At 50.2% G+C, this 21,484-nt stretch overlaps 2 protein-coding genes across 2 annotated transcripts; one reads left to right on the top strand and one right to left on the bottom strand.

Annotated features, from left to right (window-relative positions):
- Nucleotides 1-5,057: 5,057 nt before the first annotated feature.
- FRAT2 (FRAT regulator of WNT signaling pathway 2) lies at nt 5,058-7,434 on the top strand. Its single transcript, XM_032608383.1, has one exon. The coding sequence runs from the start codon at nt 5,338-5,340 to the stop codon at nt 6,034-6,036; it is 699 nt and encodes a 232-aa protein (XP_032464274.1). The 5' UTR covers nt 5,058-5,337; the 3' UTR covers nt 6,037-7,434.
- A 7,911-nt stretch (nt 7,435-15,345) lies between these two features.
- Nucleotides 15,346-19,750, bottom strand: FRAT1 (FRAT regulator of WNT signaling pathway 1). Its single transcript, XM_032608382.1, has one exon. It carries the CDS (start codon nt 17,747-17,749, stop codon nt 16,907-16,909), a length of 843 nt encoding a protein of 280 aa, XP_032464273.1. The 5' UTR covers nt 17,750-19,750; the 3' UTR covers nt 15,346-16,906.
- Nucleotides 19,751-21,484: the final 1,734 nt, after the last annotated feature.

Below are 21,484 nucleotides of genomic sequence, written 5' to 3'. Positions count from 1 at the left end.
CCTGCATCGGCAAGCGGACTCCCAACCACTGCGCCACCAGGGAAGCCCCTCCATTGAGTTTTTTTTAAGGTTTTTAAAAACATTTATTTATTTAATTTATTTTTTTGGCTGCGTCGGGTCTTAGTTGCGGCATGTGGGATATTTCATCGTGGCACAGGCTTCACTCTAGTTGCGGCACGAGGGCTCCAGGGCATGTGGGCTCTGTAGTTTGCGGCATGTGGGCTCTCTAGTTGAGGTGCGCGGACTCAGTAGTTGTGGCACGCAGGCTTAGTTGCCCCACGGCATGTGGGATCTTAGTTCCCTGACCAGGGATCAAACCCGCGTCCCCTGCATTGCAAGACAGATTCTTTACCACTGGACCACCAGGGAAGTCCGAAGGGTCCATTGAGTTTTGACAAATATATACACCCATGCATCTGCCACCATAATTAATATATGGTGTGTGTGTTTACAGTTTGTTTTGTTGTACAGTTCTGAGTTTTAACACCGGTGTAGATGTGTGTAACCATTACCACAGTCAGGACACTGAGCAATTCCATCGCCCCCCCATTGCCCCCCAAAACTCCCGTGCTCGTCTTTGTAGTCACAGCCTCCGCTCCACCAACTGAACCTTTGGCGACCAATGATCTGTGATCTGAACCTACAGTTTTTTCCAAGGCAAATTCTAATCATGATTACCTAGGTCGTAATTTTATTAAAAATAACCCCTTTCCCTTTAGGCACTGTACTGTATCCACTTTCCCAACCAACACCCTTAGCACAAAGGAGAGAAGCAGGTAACCAGGAGAAAACTTTGGGATGGGAAGGATGACTGAAGATCTTTATCAGGCCCACCGTGGTCCCCTGGCTGCCTCTGGACTAGCCTTTGCGTCCTTACCGAGGGAAGACAAAGACCCAGTTCACCTTGGCCAGAAAATCATGCAACAGGAGTGAGGGAATCAGCTGACCTGATATCTTCAATGTGACTTCAAAGTCGAAAAAGAGCGGTGACCTGCATTGGAAGCATGGTGAAGTTGTGATGACTTCACGTCCCCAAATAGATTGCTGTTACAATTATAGAAAAAGAAAGAACTAGATCAAATACCAGATACAGCATAGAATTTTTCTTACTGAGGTGAAATTCACATGCATAAAATTAGCCATTTTAAAGTGTACAATTCAGTGACATTTAGTACACCCACAGCACTGTGCAACCACCACCGCTATCAAGCTCCAAAACATTTTCAGCACTCCAAAAGGAAACCTCGTACCCTTTAGCAGTCATTCCCCCGCCACCACCATTCTCGCTCCCCAGAGCTAAGCAACCACCGATCTACTTTCTGCCTCTATGGGTTTACTTATTCTGGATATTTTCACATGCATGACCTTGTGTTTCTGGCTTCTCTCACCTAGCATGTTTTTGAGCATCGTGTTGTAGCACATCGGCACTTCATTTCTTTTTATGGCTGAGTAATATTCCATTGCATGGCTATACCCCAGCTTGTTTATTCATCTGTTCATGGACCACAGCATAGAATTCCCCTTTTTTTAGGCTTACACATCACTATTTCTGCTTCTCAGAGCTTCACTCCAACATCACCCCTGCCAAGGTCATGTGATAAGTCTTCCCATACATTTTTTTTTTTTTTTTTTTTTTTTTTGCGGTACGCGGGCCTCTCACTGTTGTGGCCTCTCCCATTGCTGAGCACAGGCTCCGGACGCGCAGGCTCAGCGGCCATGGCTCACGGGCCCAGCCGCTTCGCGGCATGTGGGATCTTCCCAGATTGGGGTACAAGCCTGCGTCCCCTGCATCGGCAGGCGGACTCTCAACCACTGCGCCACCAGGGAAGCCCCCCATACATATTCTTATGTAATATAACAATTTTGTAAAGAAAGGATCACCCTCCATTTTACAGATTCAGGATCTGAGGCACAGAAGGATGACATGGCTGGATGCAGGTGGAGTTCCAAGCCTAGAGTCTATCTCTTCATCCCCGCTGGTGTGTCTGAGTACAGGTTACTGAAAACAAAGTCCAGGTGGAAAGCAAACTCCTTGCGAAGAATTTCAATGCAGTCCAAACAAGTTCAGAAAATCCTTGAATTCTGTGTCCTTCCACGGGTGATGCTGAATACCCTCCATGTCTCTTTCCAGGCAGGTGCCCAGCGTGCCAGGCACATAGCTCTCATCGCTTCCCTTTCTGATACCCTCTCATTACTTTTAATTGCATCTGAGCCTCTCTAGCATCTTGTATTTTGATTCCTAATTCAGGGCATTTCTCTGCCTCCCACTGGTCCAGCACACAGAACTTTCCTCTCAGAGCTCTCCAGAGAAGTGCCCCCAGAAAAAGGAACTGGTCTTTTGTAATGAATTCATCTTTATAATGAATAGTATAATATCCAAGTCCCGGCATATTTACATAGCAATCTCCACACAAAAGCAACATTACAAAGGGAAGATTTTTAAAAGAATGCCATCTCAGCTCCATTTCCTTTAGTACTAAGAACACTATGGGAATTACCCTGACAAGAAAAGAAAAACGACTTCCAGGGATGCTGGGTTAGAGACAATAGCTACACCAGCTCCATTAATGTTTAAAGTCAATGGAGCATAAAACTGCTTTTCTCTGCTTACTGGCAGGCATCATCTTACAGAGAGGAGAAAAAAAAAATCCCATTTATTTAACTCTGCTGAAATCCATAAGCCCTCCCCTAATTTTCATTCCCCTTGAAATTCTCCAGTAAGTACCATCAGAATGAAAATGAAAATCACCCTCTCTGGAGGAAATGGCTTTCAGTCCTCATCAGTAAAGCGTGTGAAGAGCCCTCCACAGAGATGCAGGAGGAAGGCTGCTTGTTGGGAAAGGATCTGTCAGCAAAACCTGCAGAACTAGTTGTAGGGGGTCATACCTTGGGATTTGGGAGCCTTTGGGCTGACTTCAAGAAGGCCTTAATCAATCCCAGGTCAGGGTGGTCCCGGGGCAGAATTCAGGGACAAGGCAGGTTCAAGGAAGTAATGCCTTGGGGGTACGTTTTACTTAGTGGGCTGTAAGGGGGAAACTTTATCATGAATATATTAGCTGATTCCCTCAGGGAATCGCTGGAATTAAGCCAGGCCTCTGTGAGTAAACCATTGGACCTAATCCCACGTTACATTTGTGTAATGCCTGACAAAGCCTGCTCCCATTATCTTATTTGATCCTGAAAGCAATCCTCAGAGGGAGGCAGGGCTGGGATTATTTTTTCCATTTTACATGTGTTTTCGCTTGTAAACTGATTTGCCAGGAGCCACACACCCAAACGCGGCAGGAATGAGACGTGAATCTCTTTAGGTCTTGGTACAACCTGTTCAAGGTTTTTCTCGACTTCGCACACAGACTGATCATAATATTCCCAGCCCCACCCAGTCCTTAAGAACCTTCGGCTTAACCAGCAGCTGGGAGCTGCTCAGGGCAGAGCTTGTGTTTACAGTTCCCAAACACCTCTGTCCTGAAGAACTACAGCCCTGCCTGACAAGCTCTGTGGTGGGAAAAAAATCATATCATCTCCCTGCACCAGTGACCAAAATGAATCCAGATGGATTTGAAAAAAATCAAGGCACTAGAAAAATCTCAGGAAAATAGAACGTAATATTTAATAACTTTCTGGAGGAAAGAAGACTAAATTTAGCATTGTGTTAGAAGTTTCAAAGGAAGGTACTTTATGTAGATTTGACTATATTAAATTTTAAGTTTTAGTGAAAAAAAAAAAACACGGGGCCAACAAAACCCGAAGAAATATTCACAGCAAAATATGAAAGAAAAGAGTGAACTGGCATGTAGAGGAGTCATGCAAATACAAAAGAAAAAAATCAATAGGAAAAACTTATTAGAGAACTATTCACAAAAAAAGGAAGTACAGTTGGTTAACAAACATTTAGAAAACTACTCTACCTAACTAAAGGCAAAGAAATAAATACTGAAATGAGATCCATTTCACCTACAAAATCAGAAAAATAACTATAATACTCAAGTATTAATACCAGTGAAGGCGCAACGAATAATGTATGCTTACACATGAATGATGAGAGAGTAAATTTACCCAACTGTTGGAAAGCAATTTGGTACATTTATCAGAAACTTTAAAATATCCATATCCTTTGACCTGAATTCCCATTCCTGGGAATATGTTCTTAGGAAAGAATCAACACGGAAAAAGTTTTACACACAAAAATGTTAGTCACGCACTTATTTACAACGGTGAAATGAGGTAAACCGCAAACGTTAAAGGAATTATTTAGTAAGTTATGGTACAGCCACTTAATGGAAACTTGCGTAATCATTACATGTTCTCAAGGCGCATGCAATAACACGAACACCGTTTACGGGATAATGCTAGTGGAAAAGTGTATAACGTTGTATACGAGTGGCTGTTTGTATAACACTTTTATAGAAAAAGGCTGGAAAAGAAAAACTTTTAATATGTGAACCATGTTTGAATCCTATGATTAGAGAGGTATTTTTCATCGCCCTATATTTCTATTTAAATCTTTTACTGGCCGCGCGGCTTTTTTTTTTTTTTTTTTTTCTTAATGAACAAAGTCAGCTCTTCTTTAGCCAGGCGGTGGCGCGTCTTTCTCTCGCGCTGGGTCGTAGCGCTTGAGGACTAGGCGGAGGGAGCAGGCACCGAGACTCCACCTCAGGGCGATTCCGCCCTCCATTGCGAAGTCCCCTCCCCGCTCCCAATTTCCCCAGCCCCACCCCTCCCAAGCCAGCTGGTCGCAGGGCCCGCCCCTCCCCCACCACTCCCGGGCCCCGCTGACTGCGGGTGCGCGGGAGGGGGAGCAGGGCCGCCCAAGTCTTGCTGACACGTGGGGAGGGAGGAAGCGTCGGAGGATGAGTGGTTGGGTGTGTGGGTGGGTGTGTCCGTTAGTGGGAGAATCCAATCGTGGCCACCTCAGAGTCTCCATAGTCCTGCGCTGCTAATCCGGCCGGGGAAGTACGAAGCTCTCCCCATGCCCCAGATCCCCTCCTAAGCAAACACCCAGCGCAGACACAAGAAGGCTCCGGCCGCGGCCCTGCGCTGCCCGTGACGGCCCGCGCTGCGCCACCTCCTCGCTTGTCCCCCCCGCCCCGGCGCGGTGGTAGGGCCCGGAGGCAACGTCACCCATTGTTTACAAATCAACCCGAGCCGGTAGGATTCCGGCTCCCGCGACTGCTGGCGCGCGGCGAGAGTGCCTGGCGGGCTCCGGCTTCAGCGTCCGCCCCGGCTCCGGCTTCGGCCTCAGCACCGCGCCCGGCTCCGCCGCGGCCCACCGAGCCCCGGGGGCAGCCGAGCCGCCGGCGACTCCCGCAGAGCTCCGGGTGCCCGCGCGGGGGGGCCATGCCGTGCCGGAGGGAGGAGGAAGAGGAAGCCGGTGAGGAAGAGGAGGAGGAGGAGGAGGAGGAGGACAGCTTCCTCCTACTGGAACAGTCGGTGACTCTGGGCGGCTCGGGCGAGGTGGACCGGCTGGTGGCCCAGATCGGCGAAACGCTGCAGCTGGACGCGGCGCAGGACCGCCCTGCCTCCCCGTGCGCGCCCCCGGGGCCGCCACTGCAGCCCCCGCGACCCCCGGCGGTGGTGCGGGCGGACAAGGCCCGAGCCCCGGCTCTGCCGTTGCGTCTGCCGCCCGCCTCGGCCGAGACTGGGGGTCCGGCGCCCCCGGGGGCCCTGCGCTGCGCCCTCGGGGACCGCGGCCGGGTGCGGGGCCGGGCTGCGCCCTACTTTGTGGCCGAGCTCGCCGCAAGCCCCAGCGCGCTGCCCGGGCCGTGCCGGCGAGGATGGCTGCGGGGCGCTGTCGCCTCCCGCCGCCTGCAACAGCGACGATGGCCCCCAGCCGGGGCGCGCGCCAACGACGACGACCCGCACAGGCTCCTGCAGCAGCTGGTGCTCTCGGGGAACCTCATCAAGGAGGCCGTGCGGAGGCTCCAGCGAGCCGTCGCCGCGGTGGCAGCCACGGGCCCCGCGGCACCCCCCGGACCCGGGGGCAGCCACAGCCGACCGGACCCTGTCGCCCTTCAGCCCTCCGGCGCCTTGCACTGACCCAGGGCCCCTGGAGGAGGAAGAAGCCGCTGCGGGGACCCAACGGCGTCCTGTGCCTTCCCCAACCTTGAGCTGAAGCCGCCGTTGCCGTCCTGGGAGCGACCGCCTAGGCTGCAAGGAGGCTAGTGGGGAGAGACCTCAAGCCGAGAAGTTACCCGCCCCGGCGAGGCTGTAGGCGAAAACTTGAGCGTGGAGAAATGCACGGGCCAGGGCGCGTACGTGTCGCGTGAGAATTTCCCCGGCCACCTCGGGGACAGGAACCTGGGATAAAACTGGGAGAACTATGGCAGCTATTTGCATCAACTTGTACCTGACTTAACCCTTGGGGGTGTCGTGTGCTTGGATTGTTTAAAGATACGTCTCCAAGGGGCGAGAATCGCGAGGGCTTTGTAAGAATACTTGAAAACTGATGACACGAATACATTTTATTTTCCGGTGGAGGAACTTAGTGAAAATGGTGCTACAGTTGCTGTGCAAAGAAATTCCGGAGGGAAGAAGAATGTAAAAGCGTGGTGGTGGGTGTGTTGGCATCTCGCGCCCCCTTTCTCCCATCACATCGGTGACTGGTCGAGGTGGGAGATGTGAGCTCCAGTTGTCGGGGGTAGGGAGGTGGAGAATTTTGAAGGTGGGTCGAGGTGGATGTGGACTTTTAAATGACTTGACCTTGCCACCTGTGTTTCAAGGTCACGGTGTGCTTGGACCGAAGGTTGTGGGCTTCCTGGGAGAGCTAACTGACCGCTGTGTCTTTTTTCTCTTGCTCCAAGAAGAGCCCTGTCTGTGCTTCGCCACCTCCTAGAGTCTCCAGAGGACACACAGGTGGAGAGGGCTGTGCGAGGAGAGTTATTTTTTTTTCTCTGTTCTCTCCTTCTGTCCAGGGCTCCTCCTCCTCCCGTGAGGCCACTCTTGGCCGTGCCATGAGCTTTCTCAGAAACAGGCATAAACAATGTCTTAGGTCTCTTTCCTGTCCTCCCGGCTGGCCTTTCTTATTCCACCCTTTCTGATGTCTTCACTGCATGGATGAGACCCCGGCTGTTTTTCTGCTCTGTTCTGGCCCTCTGTGGAGCCATAGGCCTGAGCTTTTGTGGGTCTTCACCCCTCAGTTTCCTTCTGCCACCAGCTCTTTGTGAGTGACCGAAACCGTTTTTTAAATGGGACTCTCCAAGAGGAGAAACCGCAGGCTTTACCCGTATGAAACTTGACGGTGCTTTAAGTAAGGTGCCACCCCCAAACTGTAAAGGAGCTAAACTAATTTTTTAAAAAGATTCAATGGCTTGTTCATCCTCCAGATGTAGCTATTGACGTACACTTCGTACCGGAGTGTCTGAAATTGTGGTGGTCCTGATTTATAGGATTTCTTAATTAAAGTGTCTGCTGAATAAATTTGGTTTTTGTTTTGGAGCATGCTTTGGCTTTTTGGTGGAAGGTGGGGGGAAAAGCACAGAGGGGACACCTTTCATAATGAAGTCGTGATGGAGAGGGGACTTTGGGGTCGAGGTGTGAGATGGAGACCGGTGGAGCTGCAGTCGATGAGTGCTTCTGGGTCGATGTTCCACAAGATCAGAAAATTCAGTCCAGGTTTTTAAAAACGTGCTAGGTGGGCTTTCACGCCCTTTGTGGAATAAGAACATAGTCCAGAAACTTTCTAGGCTGGAGGGCAGAGGCCAAGCGATTTGCTGTATCTGGAGGAGGGTGGAGGGAGGTGAATTTTCTGATTTTTTTGTGTCTGAAGAATGGTGACAGAGCCTGCCTATTTTCTCCTTTGAGACTGACCCAGTCTTGAGCTGTGGCCTAGGGAAAGACAATAGGGTTTCATAGCAGTGTATTTGGTAGTTGTAAAATGGGGTGTTTTGAGCAGATGGGGGTTCAGTTAATTAAGTGGCCCTCCTGGTTCTGCCCTCAGTCTTATCTTCCCCAGGCTTGGAGCCCTTTCCCACAAGGAAACCTTTCTGGGTACAGCCCAGCTCTGCTAACCAGCCCCAGGGGCACCTGTCCTGCCCAGCACCTTCTCACACGGGCTGCAGGGGAAGGCTGCTCAGTGACTCAGTTTGACTCAGCCCCGCTCTTCAGCAGCTGTGTCATAGTAGGCAAGTCACAGCTCTGTGCGTTTTCCTCCTCTCGTGTATAAAACAGTAATACTTCATAGGTTGGTTGGGAGGGTAAAACGAGGACCTGAGGTGTCTGGGACACTTAAGGGCTTAAAAAATGACAGCTGCTGATTCTTGCTGCCACCACTGGCCCTTCTTCCTTCAGTGGCCCCCATCTGTCTCTTCAGCGTGCCCCACGTGCCCTAACACTTCAGCCACCCTTTCCTTTCCACTGTGAGCACAAGTCACTGCCACCTCTTTTGCTTCTGTATCATATAAGTCCCTTTTCCTGAACTTCCAGAAGGCCACCTCCACACACCTTCCAGATGGTCTGTCTCTGCTGTCATCATTCCGGGGGTTGGCACTTGACACACGTGCCAGGTACTGTTCTGGGTGTTTTAAGTCATTATCTCATTATGTCATGGCTTTATTCGTCATGAGGTAGGCACTATTTTCTCCGTTTTATAAATGAGAACACCGAGGCCCAGGAGATGAAGTGATTTGCCTGAAGTCACCACCTTTTAAGTTAAGGAGCTGGGATTTGAACCCAGGCAGTGTGGCTCTCGTTTCTCCTGCTTTCCTCAACCAGAGCTTCCAGTCATGCTGAACCACCTCCATGAGACTTTCTTGACACCATTTTCTCCCATGTTGGATTTATTAAAGTTCTTAAGAGCATCCCACAAAAACCTTGACCCAATAAATGCCTCAACACAATAGCATCACCATTTTCAAACTTTTCTTGCAGGCCAGCCACATATGTGCAAGGCGCTGGGGATCTGGGATGAGGCAGGGTTTCAGACATCCTGGAAGAACCCATAAGCAGGTTTGGGGCCGAGACCTTCACATAAGGTAATAGGAATTGCATAAGAGAGGCACAGATAACAAATGGTAGATGGCTGCTTTTTTTAGAACCTCAAGTCTGTAAGATGAGGGCATAGGGCCAAGATGGTGAGGTCTCACCCAATGCAGCTGTCTTCTGGGTCTGCAACATGGCCAGGACAGCACTCAGGAATGAAATTAGAGTGGTGACTGTAGACTGACAGGACCTGAAGATCTTCAGGAGCTGAGAAGCGAGGTGGAGAGAGGGAGAAAGGGGACTGAGCCCTGTTTGGGCAGGAACCCTGGTAGGCACCTTTTTGTTTTTGTTTTTGTTTTGCGGTACGCAGGCCCCTCACTGTTGTGGCCTCTCCCGTTGCGGAGCACAGCCTCCGGACGCGCAGGCTCAGCGTCCGTGGCTCACGGGCCCAGCCGCTCCGCGGCATGTGGGATCTTCCCGGACCGGGGCACGAACCCGTGTCCCCTGCATCGGCAGGTGGACTCTCAACCACTGCGCCACCAGGGAAGCCCTGGTAGGCACCTTTTACAAGATGGCCCTTCACTCTTTACAATGGGGAGGGGTAGGAATTGTGGGTGGTCGAACAGGATCTGAACTCATGACTCTTAAGCTGAACCTCTTACCTCCTGTCTGAGCCTACCCACACATTTCCTCATGAACCTCAGCCCCAGCTAACGATCAGCCGTTTGCAAAGGCTGTAGAGAGCAGAGTCCTGGGCCTGGGGAAGTGTCTGTGCAAAGGAGGCATTGGCCGTTTCCAAGGTGTTGCGGCTTGGGATAGCCCGTTCCTAGTACTTGGCCCAGGGATGATTGTGGCTGGGATATCCCTAGTCCCTTGGAGTGGATGGGCACAGAACTGAGGACATGGGCATGGGCAGAGTTGAGACAACTCCATCTTCTGAAGGATCCAAGGTCTACATTTCCCTGGTAACATTCTGCAAGTCTTGAGTCCAGAAGGACAAGAGTAATAGGGAAGTTGCAAGGAGCTGGTTGTGTGAGTGTGTGTGGTCGGGGAGGGGCTCGATTAGGAGTTTCATGTGGGAAGTTACAGGGACCGCAGCCTGGTGCCTCCTAAGTGATTAGGAGTTGGAAGAGAGATCAGGGCTGAAGATAAAGACTTGGCAGTTAGGATTAAGAGGGGTGGACGGAGCCTGGGAGATGCTGTCAGTTGGGAAGGAAAAACACTAGCCAATGTACGTAGCACTTACCATGTGCCAGGCTCTGTGCTAAGCACTTTACAAAGACCAATAGTAGAACCCAGAGAAGCCAAGGGAGGCGGAAGGGTGAACTGCAAGGGATGGTTGGGTATGTGTGTCTACACGCACAGGTGCACACACACAAACGCAGAGCTATAGCTATGTGATCTGTGTATACCCTCCGTGGTCAGGTCCAGGGTATATGGAATCAGAGCTTGCTCACTGACCTTCACTGCCTTTCTTTAATCCTGAAGTTATTCAGCTTCTCTTCATCAGCACCGTTAAGCCGTGTGTTTCGAACATCTGCACTGTGAGTTCTTGCTCTGCTTAACCCAGCTGAAGAGAAGAACTATTTATGGTGCATTTGGAGAAAGGTGATTATGACTCCGGTGTCTGGGGAGGATTTTCAGGAAAACCTAGGAAACTGAATCTAATTTAGACAGTAAAAAAAGAAACGGGCAAAAGGCAGGGCAAAGGTAACAAGATGATAACCAGCTTGTGATTCTTTTTTAACCCACCCAAATCAATAAGTCAAACAAACTCCCCGAACAGCCTATCAATTGTGGGTGGTGAATTTTACCTCCTGTGAGTCAGTTAATTGATAAAACGGAGCAGTTAATAAACCCCTTGGTATCAGATTTAGATTTCATTCTATTGTAGCATAAGGTACAGAGAAGAAGGCTTCCTTCACACGAAAACATACCCAGCCATCTCAGGCGTGAAGGGTTATACAAGGTTGTTTCAACAGCCAACTGGTCCCTGGCCTCCCTGTGGTAGGACAGTTTGTGACTTAAGAGTGCTGTCACAGGGGACAACCACCTCTAAGGTCTCCCTGAGTCCTGCCCTTCAAACCTACCCAGACTGAGCGCCCCATCCCTTCGTGCCCCCTCTAGGAGCCTTATCCTTTATGGCATCTTCCCTTCAATTCCACCCTTTGCCACTGTCCTCCAACCACAGTGGGACGAGCGCGGGTCTCTCCTGCTTGAGCAAACCTTCCTTTGGTTCTGTTTTCCCTTTTTAGTTGCTGTCCCTCCTTTCCCATCCTCTCCTCTAGGCACCACAATTCATCATCTGTGCCCCAAGCACTCTCTTAGCCTCCACAAGTCTGTTGAAGTTGCCCGTTTGTTTGCTCTGCAAATATTTACTAAATGCCAATACCCAGGTGTTGTTACTAAATGCACCCATGTTTCAGACAGTGGCCTAAGCATTTTTACTAGCATTAGCTCAATGAATCATCACAACCTGATGAGGCAGGAACTTTATTATTATCAGACTTGGCAGACAAGGAATGGGAGGTGAGAGAGGGTTAGTAACCTGCCCAAGGTCACAGGAAGGAGCTTTAAAGGAAAGAGCTGAGATTGCGACCTAGGCAGTCTGGCTCCAGAGCCTGTATTTTAACAGCTACCTGGTACTGTACTGAGGACTATGGGTTTTCTTTTCGAAATGTCTCCCTTCTTGTCTTTTTCTGTCTTTTTGCGCCGAGACCCTTATCACCTGGTGCCTAAACTCTGAGTAAAGAAGACATTCACCTATGAGCCCCTGAGATAACCCTATAATGACAGTAAATAAAATGAAGAGTGAGAACAAAATGAACTTGAAGATCACCTCCTGCGAAGAAATTGCACAATTTTCTCAGTACAAATTATAGATGGGAGTGGACAGGGCAGGCATGAAGACCTACAGCTGAGCACTGAATTTGATTTAGAAGGATTTCTGTTAGAAATGGGGGAGTTAAGAGCTGTGGCTTCAGAATGCCCTCCCCACAAACCCTCCCCTTTTTTTTTCTGTACGCTGGCCTCTCACTGTTGTGGCCTCTCCCGTTGTGGAACACAGGCTCCGGACGCACAGGCTTAGCGGCCATGGCTCACGGGCCCAGCCGCTCCGCGGCATGTGGGATCTTCCCGGACTGGGGCACGAACCTGTGTCCCCTGCATCGGCAGGCGGACTCTCAACCACTGCGCCACCAGGGAAGCCCAACCCTCCCCTTTGTGATATTCCTGCTGCCCCTACTCTACGAGTCCCAGTCTTGAGCTGTTTTCAAGATTTGGCTTGAAGGGGACCTCCACCCTTTTCTGATTAAACCTCTTCTAGACTGACTATTCCCTTCCTCTACACTTCCCTTCGCACTTTATACAACAGGGGTGCATGTTTAAGAAACGTCTTATCTTCAGAGCAAACAGGTTTATGCCTTTTAAGAAACATATTGAAGAAGTCAATAAAAGGCAGGATTTTCCACAAAAGACTTAAAGTAGTGGCCTTAGTGCGGTAGCTTCCAGGAATGATGTTTTGTTTTATAAGAGTGTTTATTGGCTATTTTGCTTCTCATACATGATCTAATTTCACCTTCACCGTTTTCTTCAAGGTAGGTGCTATATTTATCCCCATTTAGCAGGTGAGTTAATTGAGATTATTGAGGTTAAGGATCCTGTCCCAAATCACACAGCTAACAATGCAGGGCTGCCTGCAGAGCCCACGCTCTTATGTATTACACCTCCTGGGACACATTGTTATGGGCAGGTCATTTGTTTTCCCTTCGGTTATGGATGGAAAACCAGGAGGAAGCACTGCATGGGAGAGTTTTGCTGCTTTGTCTGCACCAGCCTTCCTGGTGTTCAAATGGAGTGCACCTCAGAGTGGAAACCTCCCTGTGCTTCCATCTCTAAATGAGGGGGTAGCACTAGACCACTGAAGGCTGAGCTCTCCCGGGGCTGACATTCTGTGATTACTGAGCATCAGTGGAAGAGGGGGGAGCTAATTGAGTGAGTTAGTAATTTGGTTGCCAGGGTAACTCTTTCCTGATTGGAAGGTAGGGATCACAGGGTTTGACACAGACTTTGCTGGATAGGAAAGTGGTGTCTGATGTGCACTCCATATTTCTGCTTCTGAGCTGGAAAAGGAAAGAGCAAAAAAGGGTAAAACAATTCAAATATTGTAGCATTTATGCCTAATTTAGAATGAAATCTTGGGGTGGCAGACTCTGGAGTTCTTTGTGAGGTGTGGCATTCTTTTCTCCAAATCACTTATTTGTCAATTTCCGTCTTAGTTTATTTAGTGTTTTTTTCATTGAGTTTATAGCTGTGGTCTTTTATCTTACCCAGGCCATTTTCTGTGGTCAGCTGTCTTCATAGGATGCTGAACGTAAGAAAATGGTTACCGCATACCTGGCTTTCCCTAGCTCAGCCTAGGGTTCTGGGGCATGGTTTTCCAGGGTTCCAATGGCAGGATCATCACGTTGGACAACTGCAGGGGTATTGTTTACATTGTAGTATATGTGTGGACTTCTGCAGTGAACAATATTGGACTATGTATGATGGTATCAGGCTATTGGAAAGAGGCCTGAGCTGGATGACCGGAGACCTGGGTTCTAGGTTCTGTTAGGCCTTTGACTTCGTAAATGACTTTGTAGGTCACTCTGCACTGCCCCCTTCCTGGAATATTTTTCCGCCTATAAAATGGTCTAATAACTTTTTTTTTTAATATTTATTTATTTGGCTGCACTGGGTCTTAGTTGCAGCACGCAGGATCTTTAGTTGTGGCATGCGGACTCTTAGTTGCGGCATGTGGGATCTAGTTTCTGGGGGCGCAGAGTCTAAGCCACTGGACCACCAAGGAAAAATGGTCTAATAACTTTTTAAAATCATTAATGTAAACGCTGACTTATTCCAAAAGATGTCTTGGGGGTGACTAGTAAGATCTTGCAGGATTTTTAAAGATGCACGGTTTACACCCTGTGACGGTTACAGGGTTATAGTGCAGTTAAAGCACCTCATAGTAGGCATTAGTTTTCTCCAGTCTTCCTTTTTGAAGGAGGGGGTTGTATTACGTGAACCCTATGGTTGAGTCTAGCCTTAACCAATCATTACAAGAAGCCAGCACGTTTGGGGCAGTGGCATTGAATCATGGCCATCTTGGCCCTGGATTGCTCCTAACTCTTTGCCCTCCAGGAAATCCCACCTCATCTAAGTGAGGACTTCAGGGCTCCTCCAATGCCAGGGGAAGTCGGCACCTGACCACTTTCCTTTCGCTCAGAGCTCAGAGGTGGTAGCCCACTGCATTGTTAGAGGACCCCCTTCCTCAGTTTGTGTTAGAGCCTCCATAGTCACCATTCCTTTGCTGGGTGGCACTGGACTGAGTCTTCCACAACCCTTCCTGGGCAGGTTGTGGGAAATGGCTGGCTTGGTGTGTTCTGGAGGTACTTCTCAGAGGCCATCAGGGTCTGTGTGTGTATTTGAAGAGAGAGAATGGGGAGGTATAAACAACAGGCATTGAGTCCAAAAGGGAGTTAGAAAATCAGGTCTCTAAATCATACAGCACTCAATCCAGAAAGCACTTGTGGGATCACAGCATGCCCTTGTTTTATGAGAAACCGAGGACCCAGTCCATTTGCTACCAAGGGACAGTCCTGGGAAGGAAGGGGTAGGGACTGGACTATTCACCTCTAGGATGTGCCAGTCACAAGGAGCCTTTTTCTCATCATCTCATGTCTCATCTGTTGTACAGATGAGGAAACCGAAGCTCACAGAGGTTGAGCAACTTGCCCAAGGTCCCCACTTAATAAGGGGACTTGAACCCTGGATATCCTGTTGCCAGCATGGCTCCTTCCTGGAGGAAACAGACCAAAGTAACTGAGAACAGGAGGGACAGAGATGGGCTGTTCCGTCACTGCTTAGGGAGAGAATGGGAGTGAACGTGCCAAGGGCAAAGAGAGGAGAGGAGTCCTTTCATACCCTCCCAGTTGGCTTTCCCACTGCAGGTTTGCATCCTGAGCAGTCCCTAACCAAGGGCTGCCCCAGCCTAAAGGGCCACCTTGTGGAACAAGTCCACTTAATGGCCATAGAAAGAAAAAAGTGATAAGCCTCCCAGTCTGAAGTGACTGACTGATCTGATGTCCTTTGTTAATACAGTCAGAAGGAGCTTCTCCAGCACTGACTAGTAATCCAGAAGGCTCTAAGGCTTTAGTGAATGGGATTGGTCCAAAACCTGACCTCGCTTTCATTTAATTTCATGCCAGCACCAACACACACCCAGCCATGCAGGCCCTGTCTAACTAGTGAGCTGCTCAGACACAAAGCGCTCTAATTACCATCCACAAGCCAGGCTGACAAGGATTTCAAGTGTTTTCACGTTCATGGAGATCCGAGAAACGTGTTCTGTGCATCTTTCCCACCGACGACAAGTATAAAATAAAACCAAACAAAAAACCCAACGCATTTATTAAAAACAGATATTTCAGTTAAGTTAACATCCTATAATCAGGATAGCCACAATTCCAGACACTCCGCTGCGAAGTGTAGGTATGTCAATAGCCACATCTGGATGATGAACATGCCATTGAATCTTATAAAACTAAAACACCAACAATACCGGCTTAGATCCTTCAGACTGAGTGAATGTTGTTACAAGCACTTCACCAGGTTCACAATGGCAAAGCCTGCAGCTTCTCCATTTGGAGGGTCACATTTTCTACTCGGTTTCCTTCACTTACAAAGGCGAGCTGGCATGGCTGGGGGAGGGGCAAAGGGAGGAAATCAACTCCATCTATCCAGGGAATTGCAGCTGTTATTGCAGAAGGCCCCGGAGAGCCCATTATAAGCTGCTGTGCTAGGCTGTGTGTCCCTGGAGTGCCCCATCACGTGGTGTCTCCTCAGCCCCCAGCTCGGGGCCCCCAAGAGCGCCAGCGCCACCCGCTAGAGTAGGACAGCAGAGCCGAGGGGAAGAGAAGGGACCCGAGGCCACTTCTCAGGGCAGTTTCCGTGAAAGCCCGGGGCGCGGCCGCCCGCGGGAGGCACCGGCGCCCAGCACGTCGCCGCCTCCTCACACCCGCGGTGGCAGCGGTGCGCGTGTCCTCAGGAGACTCCAGCACTTGCAAAACCCCGCGCTCTACTCCGAGTACAGGCGGAACCTGGCGACTCTCCCCTGCTGGAGCCCCGCAATCTCGTGTGCCCCCAGGAAACAGTGATCTTGAACCCGAGAAGGGGCGGACAGGCTGTGAAAATACACTTTCGAGGGGACCGAGGGTTCAACTCCGCGCCTTGCCCTCCCCTTTCCCCAGCACCTGTCGGCCCCACCTCCCATCAGCATCACAGGCGCACCGCCTTCCCCCGCCACTCAGAGAACTTCAGGCAGTTGCAAAGCGGGGGCAGAGAAAAGGTTACGTCTATTCAATTCCCCAAAATGTCCTTTCCCGGTGCCGCGTGTTTTGTATCAAGAACCAGCACCCCAAAATACACGAGATGGGTTTTTTTAAGTGTCGTAAAATTTCAAGTCTGGCAGTTTGAGGTACTCCCTGAAAGGATCTACACAGGTTCCTCTCCCCCAAAGTGGATCAGGAACCAGCCCTGGAAAGGTAAAGCAAGTAACTGGGATCATCCTCGTCCTTTGGGCGTTCGGCGATCCTGAGAAGCGTGGGCTGTGACCACATGGTCGTCAGGCTGGAGGGCCCGGAGAGGCTGCGTGGAACTGCACGCTGCGCCACCAGGACTGGTCACGCCAATGAGGAGTCCTGCTGACTGTGAGCTTGGGGTGCGCTCTGTAATCTGCCTTAAATAGGACCAACGAAGTCTTGTTTTTCAACCACATCGGGGCCCTCGACCTCAGTTCCCACGAAAACATTCGCGATTTTTCGATTCCTCGTCTTCATTAGTTATTTTCACGCTTCCAAAAGCGCGAGTTCACCAGTCTGAGTGGAGACGCAGCCCTCAGGGGGAACCCCTTGCCCTCCAGGCAGAGGCTGGCGCTGTGGCCACTCTCGGGGTGTTAGCTGCCGGGGACTAGAACGCCGTCGCCAGTTCTGAGCTGCGCCCTCCTCCCAGACGAGCCAGGGTCGCTGCAGGCCGCACGAGGGCTGCGGGGCAAAGGGGGCTCATGCACTGGGGCCGACAGAGGGCCCACGAGCTGGCGTCGGGGAAGTTTTGCGTGCAACTGCAGCCGTCGCGAATGAAGCCTCCGCACGGCCTCCTTGATGAGGTTCCCCGAGATCACGAGCTGCTGCAGAAGCCGGTGCGGGTCGTCGTCGCCGGTGCGGGCTTGAGGCTGTAGCCCGCGTCGCTGCTGCAGGCGGCGGGAGGCGGCGGCGTCCCGCAGCCATCCTCGCCGGCAAGGACCCGACAGCGGCTGCGGGGCGCCTCGTTTGTCAGCTCCCGAAGGCCCATCAAGGCTGGGCTGAGGGGGCAATGGGGACAGCGCGCTGGGGCCTGCGGCGAGCTCGGCCACAAAGTAGGGCGCAGCCCGGCCCCGCACCCGGCCACGGTCCCCAAGGGCGCAGCGCAGGGCCCCCGGGGGCGCCGGACCCCCAGTCTCGGCCGAGGCGGGCGGCAGACGCAACGGCAGAGCCGGGGCTCGGGCCTTGTCCGCCCGCACCACCGCCGGGGGTCGCGGGGGCTGCAGTGGCGGCCCCGGGGGCGCGCACGGGGAGGCAGGGCGGTCCTGCGCCGCGTCCAGCTGCAGCGTCTCGCCGATCTGGGCCACCAGCCGGTCCACCTCGCCCGAGCCGCCCAGAGTCACCGACTGTTCCAGTAGGAGGAAGCTGTCCTCCTCCTCCTCCTCCTCCTCCTCCTCTTCCTCACCGGCTTCCTCTTCCTCCTCCCTCCGGCACGGCATGGCCCCCCCGCGCGGGCACCCGGAGCTCTGCGGGAGTCGCCGGCGGCTCGGCTGCCCCCGGGGCTCGGTGGGCCGCGGCGGAGCCCGGCGCGGTGCTGAGGCCGAAGCCGGAGCCGGGGCGGACGCGGAAGCCGGAGCCCGCCAGGCACTCCCGCCGCGCGCCAGCAGCCGCGGGAGCCGGAATCCTACCGGCTCGGGTTGATTTGTAAACAATGGGTGACGTTGCAGCCGGCCCCTACCACCGCGCCGGGGAGGGGTTGCGCCGTACTGTTGAGGGGCGGGGCGCCCTCTGGGCAGGGGTCCCGGGTGAAGCCTTGATACCTCTGAGCTCTACAGCACTGAATGCTGTCTGCGGGGGGCACTTGGGGAGCCGATCCTCGCTCTCTCGGCCGGGCGTGATCGGTATTTCCAGAAGATGGACACCGGCGTGGCCTCTGTTGGTTTCTTCCACACACAAGCAAGGACACTTACACCCACACACCCACACACTTCTCTCCCTTAGGCGCGTCAACTCATCTCTTTTTGGCATTTGCACCTTTGAGGTCCGGGATGCTGGCAATTTGGGAAGTGATGGCAGAGCGAGTGAAGCGAGTGACGGAGAGGAGAAGGCGTCAGGCTAGGGATCTGTCTGGAGATTAGGCAAACGAAGCTGAAAGAGATGAAAAGGAAGACGGAGACCTTGTGGTGCGATGGGGGTGGAGGATTGGGAATTGGCAAAGAAAGGCCACTGATTAATGTTTTTTTGATCAGGAGTGTGGGTATGTGGGGACCTGGACTAGGGCTGTCATTACTGGAGAGGAGGTTGCTCGTCTTGGGAGGGGCGGCGAGCTAGAAAGTTCTTTTAAGAAGAATGCCTCAGCCCAGTAGGGGAGTATCCTTTCTGAGGGGGTAGCAAGAGAAGAAAATGGTCAGCTATTTGGATGGAAATGGAGATACGGCCACCGTAACCCTTCATGATATCATGGTTAGCTTAATGATTAACCAAGACTTCATTTTTTAACAGAAAGAGGTAGAAAACGATCCTTTATCGTCACGTTGCCTGGAGGTTTAAAATCTTTATTCAAGATCCCAAACCCTCAGGCCTAACTTCCAAACATTACACTTGTAGGTAGATTTTTGGTGGACCAACCTTTACAGGGAAGGGATAGTATCAGGGTGATGGAAATATTCTAAAACTGGATTATGGTAATGGTTGGACCATTAAGTTTTAAAAATCATTAAAATAAGTGAATTTTATGACATGCAAATTATATGTCAATAAAGCTGTTTTAACAATTAGCTGCAAAGCATGCACACAGAAACCAGGCAGTAGAGAGCTACTTTAAAATATGGAGCAGGGGAGTAGCATGATTTAGAAAGAGAGAGACTGGAGCCTGGGGATCCAGATAAGTAGAAACAAGGGTTTTGGTGGGCAGTTCCAAGATGATAATTACAGGAGCAAACTTTTTGGGAAGAATGAGATGGAGGAAAGAGGTGGGAAGTTGTTAAAAAAAAGAGTTGGGCTTATTTTTGTCAGGTGTGGAGGGAAGAATGTGAGAATAAAAGAGGAAGGGGCAGTTTGAAGAAAGCAAATGAATTTTTTTTAATTAATTTATTTTTGGCTGCACTGTGTCTTTAGCTGCGGCAGGCGGGATCTAGTTCCCTGACCAAGGATCGCACCCCGGGCCCCCTGCATTGGGAGTGTGGAGTCTTAACCACTGGGCCACCAGGGAAGTACCCAGCAAATGAATTTTTAAATCTTGGGGATCGAGACTTCCACAGGGTGTCATAAAAATCATCACCTCCTTTTAGTGGATTCCTTAAGATTTTCTATATATGAGATTGCATCATCTGCAGACAGAGATGAAGTTTTACTTCTCCCTTTCTAATCTAGATGCCTTTTATTTTTCCTGCCTAATTGCCCTGGCTGAAACCCCTAGAACAACGATGAAGAGAAGTGGTGAGGGCAGACATTCTTGTCTTATTCCTGATCTTAGGGGAAAGCATTCAGTCTTTCACCATTAAGTTTGATGTTGGCTCTGTTTTTTTTTTTTTTTTAATTAATTAATTAATTAAATTTTGGCTGCGTTGGGTCTTCCTTGCTGGCTTTTTTTTTCTAGTTGCCACGAGCAGGGTGCTACTCTTCGGGGTGGTGCAGGGGCTTCTCACTGTGGTGGCTTCTCCTGTTGCAGAGCACAGTCTCTAGGTGCGCAGGCTTCAGTAGTTGTGGCACGCAGCCTCAGTAGTTGTGGCTCATGGGCTCTAGAGTGCAGGCTCAGTAGTTGTGGCACATGGGCTTAGTTGCTCTGCGGCATGTGGGATCTTCATGGACCAGGACTTGAACCTGTGTCCCCTGCATTGGCAGGCAGATTCTTAACCACGGCGCCCCCAAGGAAATCCTTGGCTCTGGGTTTTCATAGATGGCCTTACTCAGGTTGGGGATGTTCCCTTCTTTTTCTGGTTTGTTGAGCATTTTTTATTAGAATGGGTCATCCTCTCTATTTCTTTATTTGAAATATATTTGACATATAGCCTTGTGTAAATTTAAGGCATCCCCTCATTTACAGTCATTCATTTGAGAGTGTGGTCAAAGCAGCACTTATTAGCTAGAATATTCTGAACCTAATTAGCTAAAATTTTTAGATGAAAATAATTAGCAGCAGTCTAAAATTTTTGTTTTTATTTTTTGATTCAAAATTTGTAAGCCTAATGCATGCATCGTTGTGTGTGTGAAAATGGTACAACCACATTGGGAAAAGTTCTGACAGTTGTTTTTTTTTTTAAGAATTGATTTCAGGGCTTCCCTGGTGGCGCAGTGATTAAGAATCCGCCTGCCAATGACTACTGATCCTGCGCTCTAGAGCCCACGAGCCACAACTACTGAGCCCACGCACCACAGCTACTGAAGCCCGTGTGCCTAGAGCCCGTGCACTGCAACAAGAGAAACCACCTCAATGAGAAGTCCGTGCACCGCAACAAAGAGTAGCCCCTGCTCTCCACAACTATAAAAAAAAGGAATTGATTTTATTTTGTTGAGTGGATGCTTCCTCTTACAGTGATATGTGTTTATTGATATAGAATGATGTCATACTGTTTTTTTTTAATTTTAAAAAATTTATTTAATTTATTTTTGGCTGCATCGGTCTTCCTTGCAGAGCAGTGTTCTAGGCGCGCAGGCTTCAGTAGTTGTGGTGCACGGGCTCTTCCCAGACCAGCGCTCAAACCCGTGTCCCCTGCATTGGCAGGTGGATTCTTAACCACTGCGCCACCAGGCAAGTCCTATATCTTGATATCTTGATTCCAAGTTTCCCAGGTGTATGCATGTGTTAAAAACTCATTGAATCGTACACTTAGAATTCACTGTATGTAAATTTTACGTGAAAAGTAAAAACTACACAAATATTGATTTCTAGTTAATAGACATGCTGGGTGAAGTATACTGATGTTTGCGATTTATTCTCAAGTGCACAAAAATGTGAGATGGATTGATATATAGATAGAAGGATGGTTAGGACAGGTAGGTATATGATAAAGCATGTATAGTAGAATGTTAATGTCACTGTATAACCCAGCAATTCCACTCCTAGGTATATACATGAGAGATTTGAAAACATGTTCTCACAGATATTTGTACCCGAGTGTTCACAGCAGCATTATTCATAATAGCTCCAAACTAGAAGAACCTAAATGTTCATTAGCAAATGAATGGATGATAAAATGTTATCTATTCATACAATGGAATATAATTCATCATAG

The sequence above is a fragment of the Phocoena sinus genome, chromosome 16, assembly GCF_008692025.1.
Source record: "Phocoena sinus isolate mPhoSin1 chromosome 16, mPhoSin1.pri, whole genome shotgun sequence".
Classification (NCBI taxonomy): domain Eukaryota; kingdom Metazoa; phylum Chordata; class Mammalia; order Artiodactyla; family Phocoenidae; genus Phocoena; species Phocoena sinus.
Note: the sequence above shows the minus strand (reverse complement) of the source record. Positions and strands in the feature narration are given on the sequence as shown.

Coding starts and splice junctions, on each gene's coding strand:
- FRAT2 (XM_032608383.1), top strand. CDS start 5,338: ATGCCGTGCCGGAGGGAGGAGGAAGAGGAAGCCGGTGAGGAAGAGGAG.
- FRAT1 (XM_032608382.1), bottom strand. CDS start 17,749: ATGCCGTGCCGGAGGGAGGAGGAAGAGGAAGCCGGTGAGGAAGAGGAG.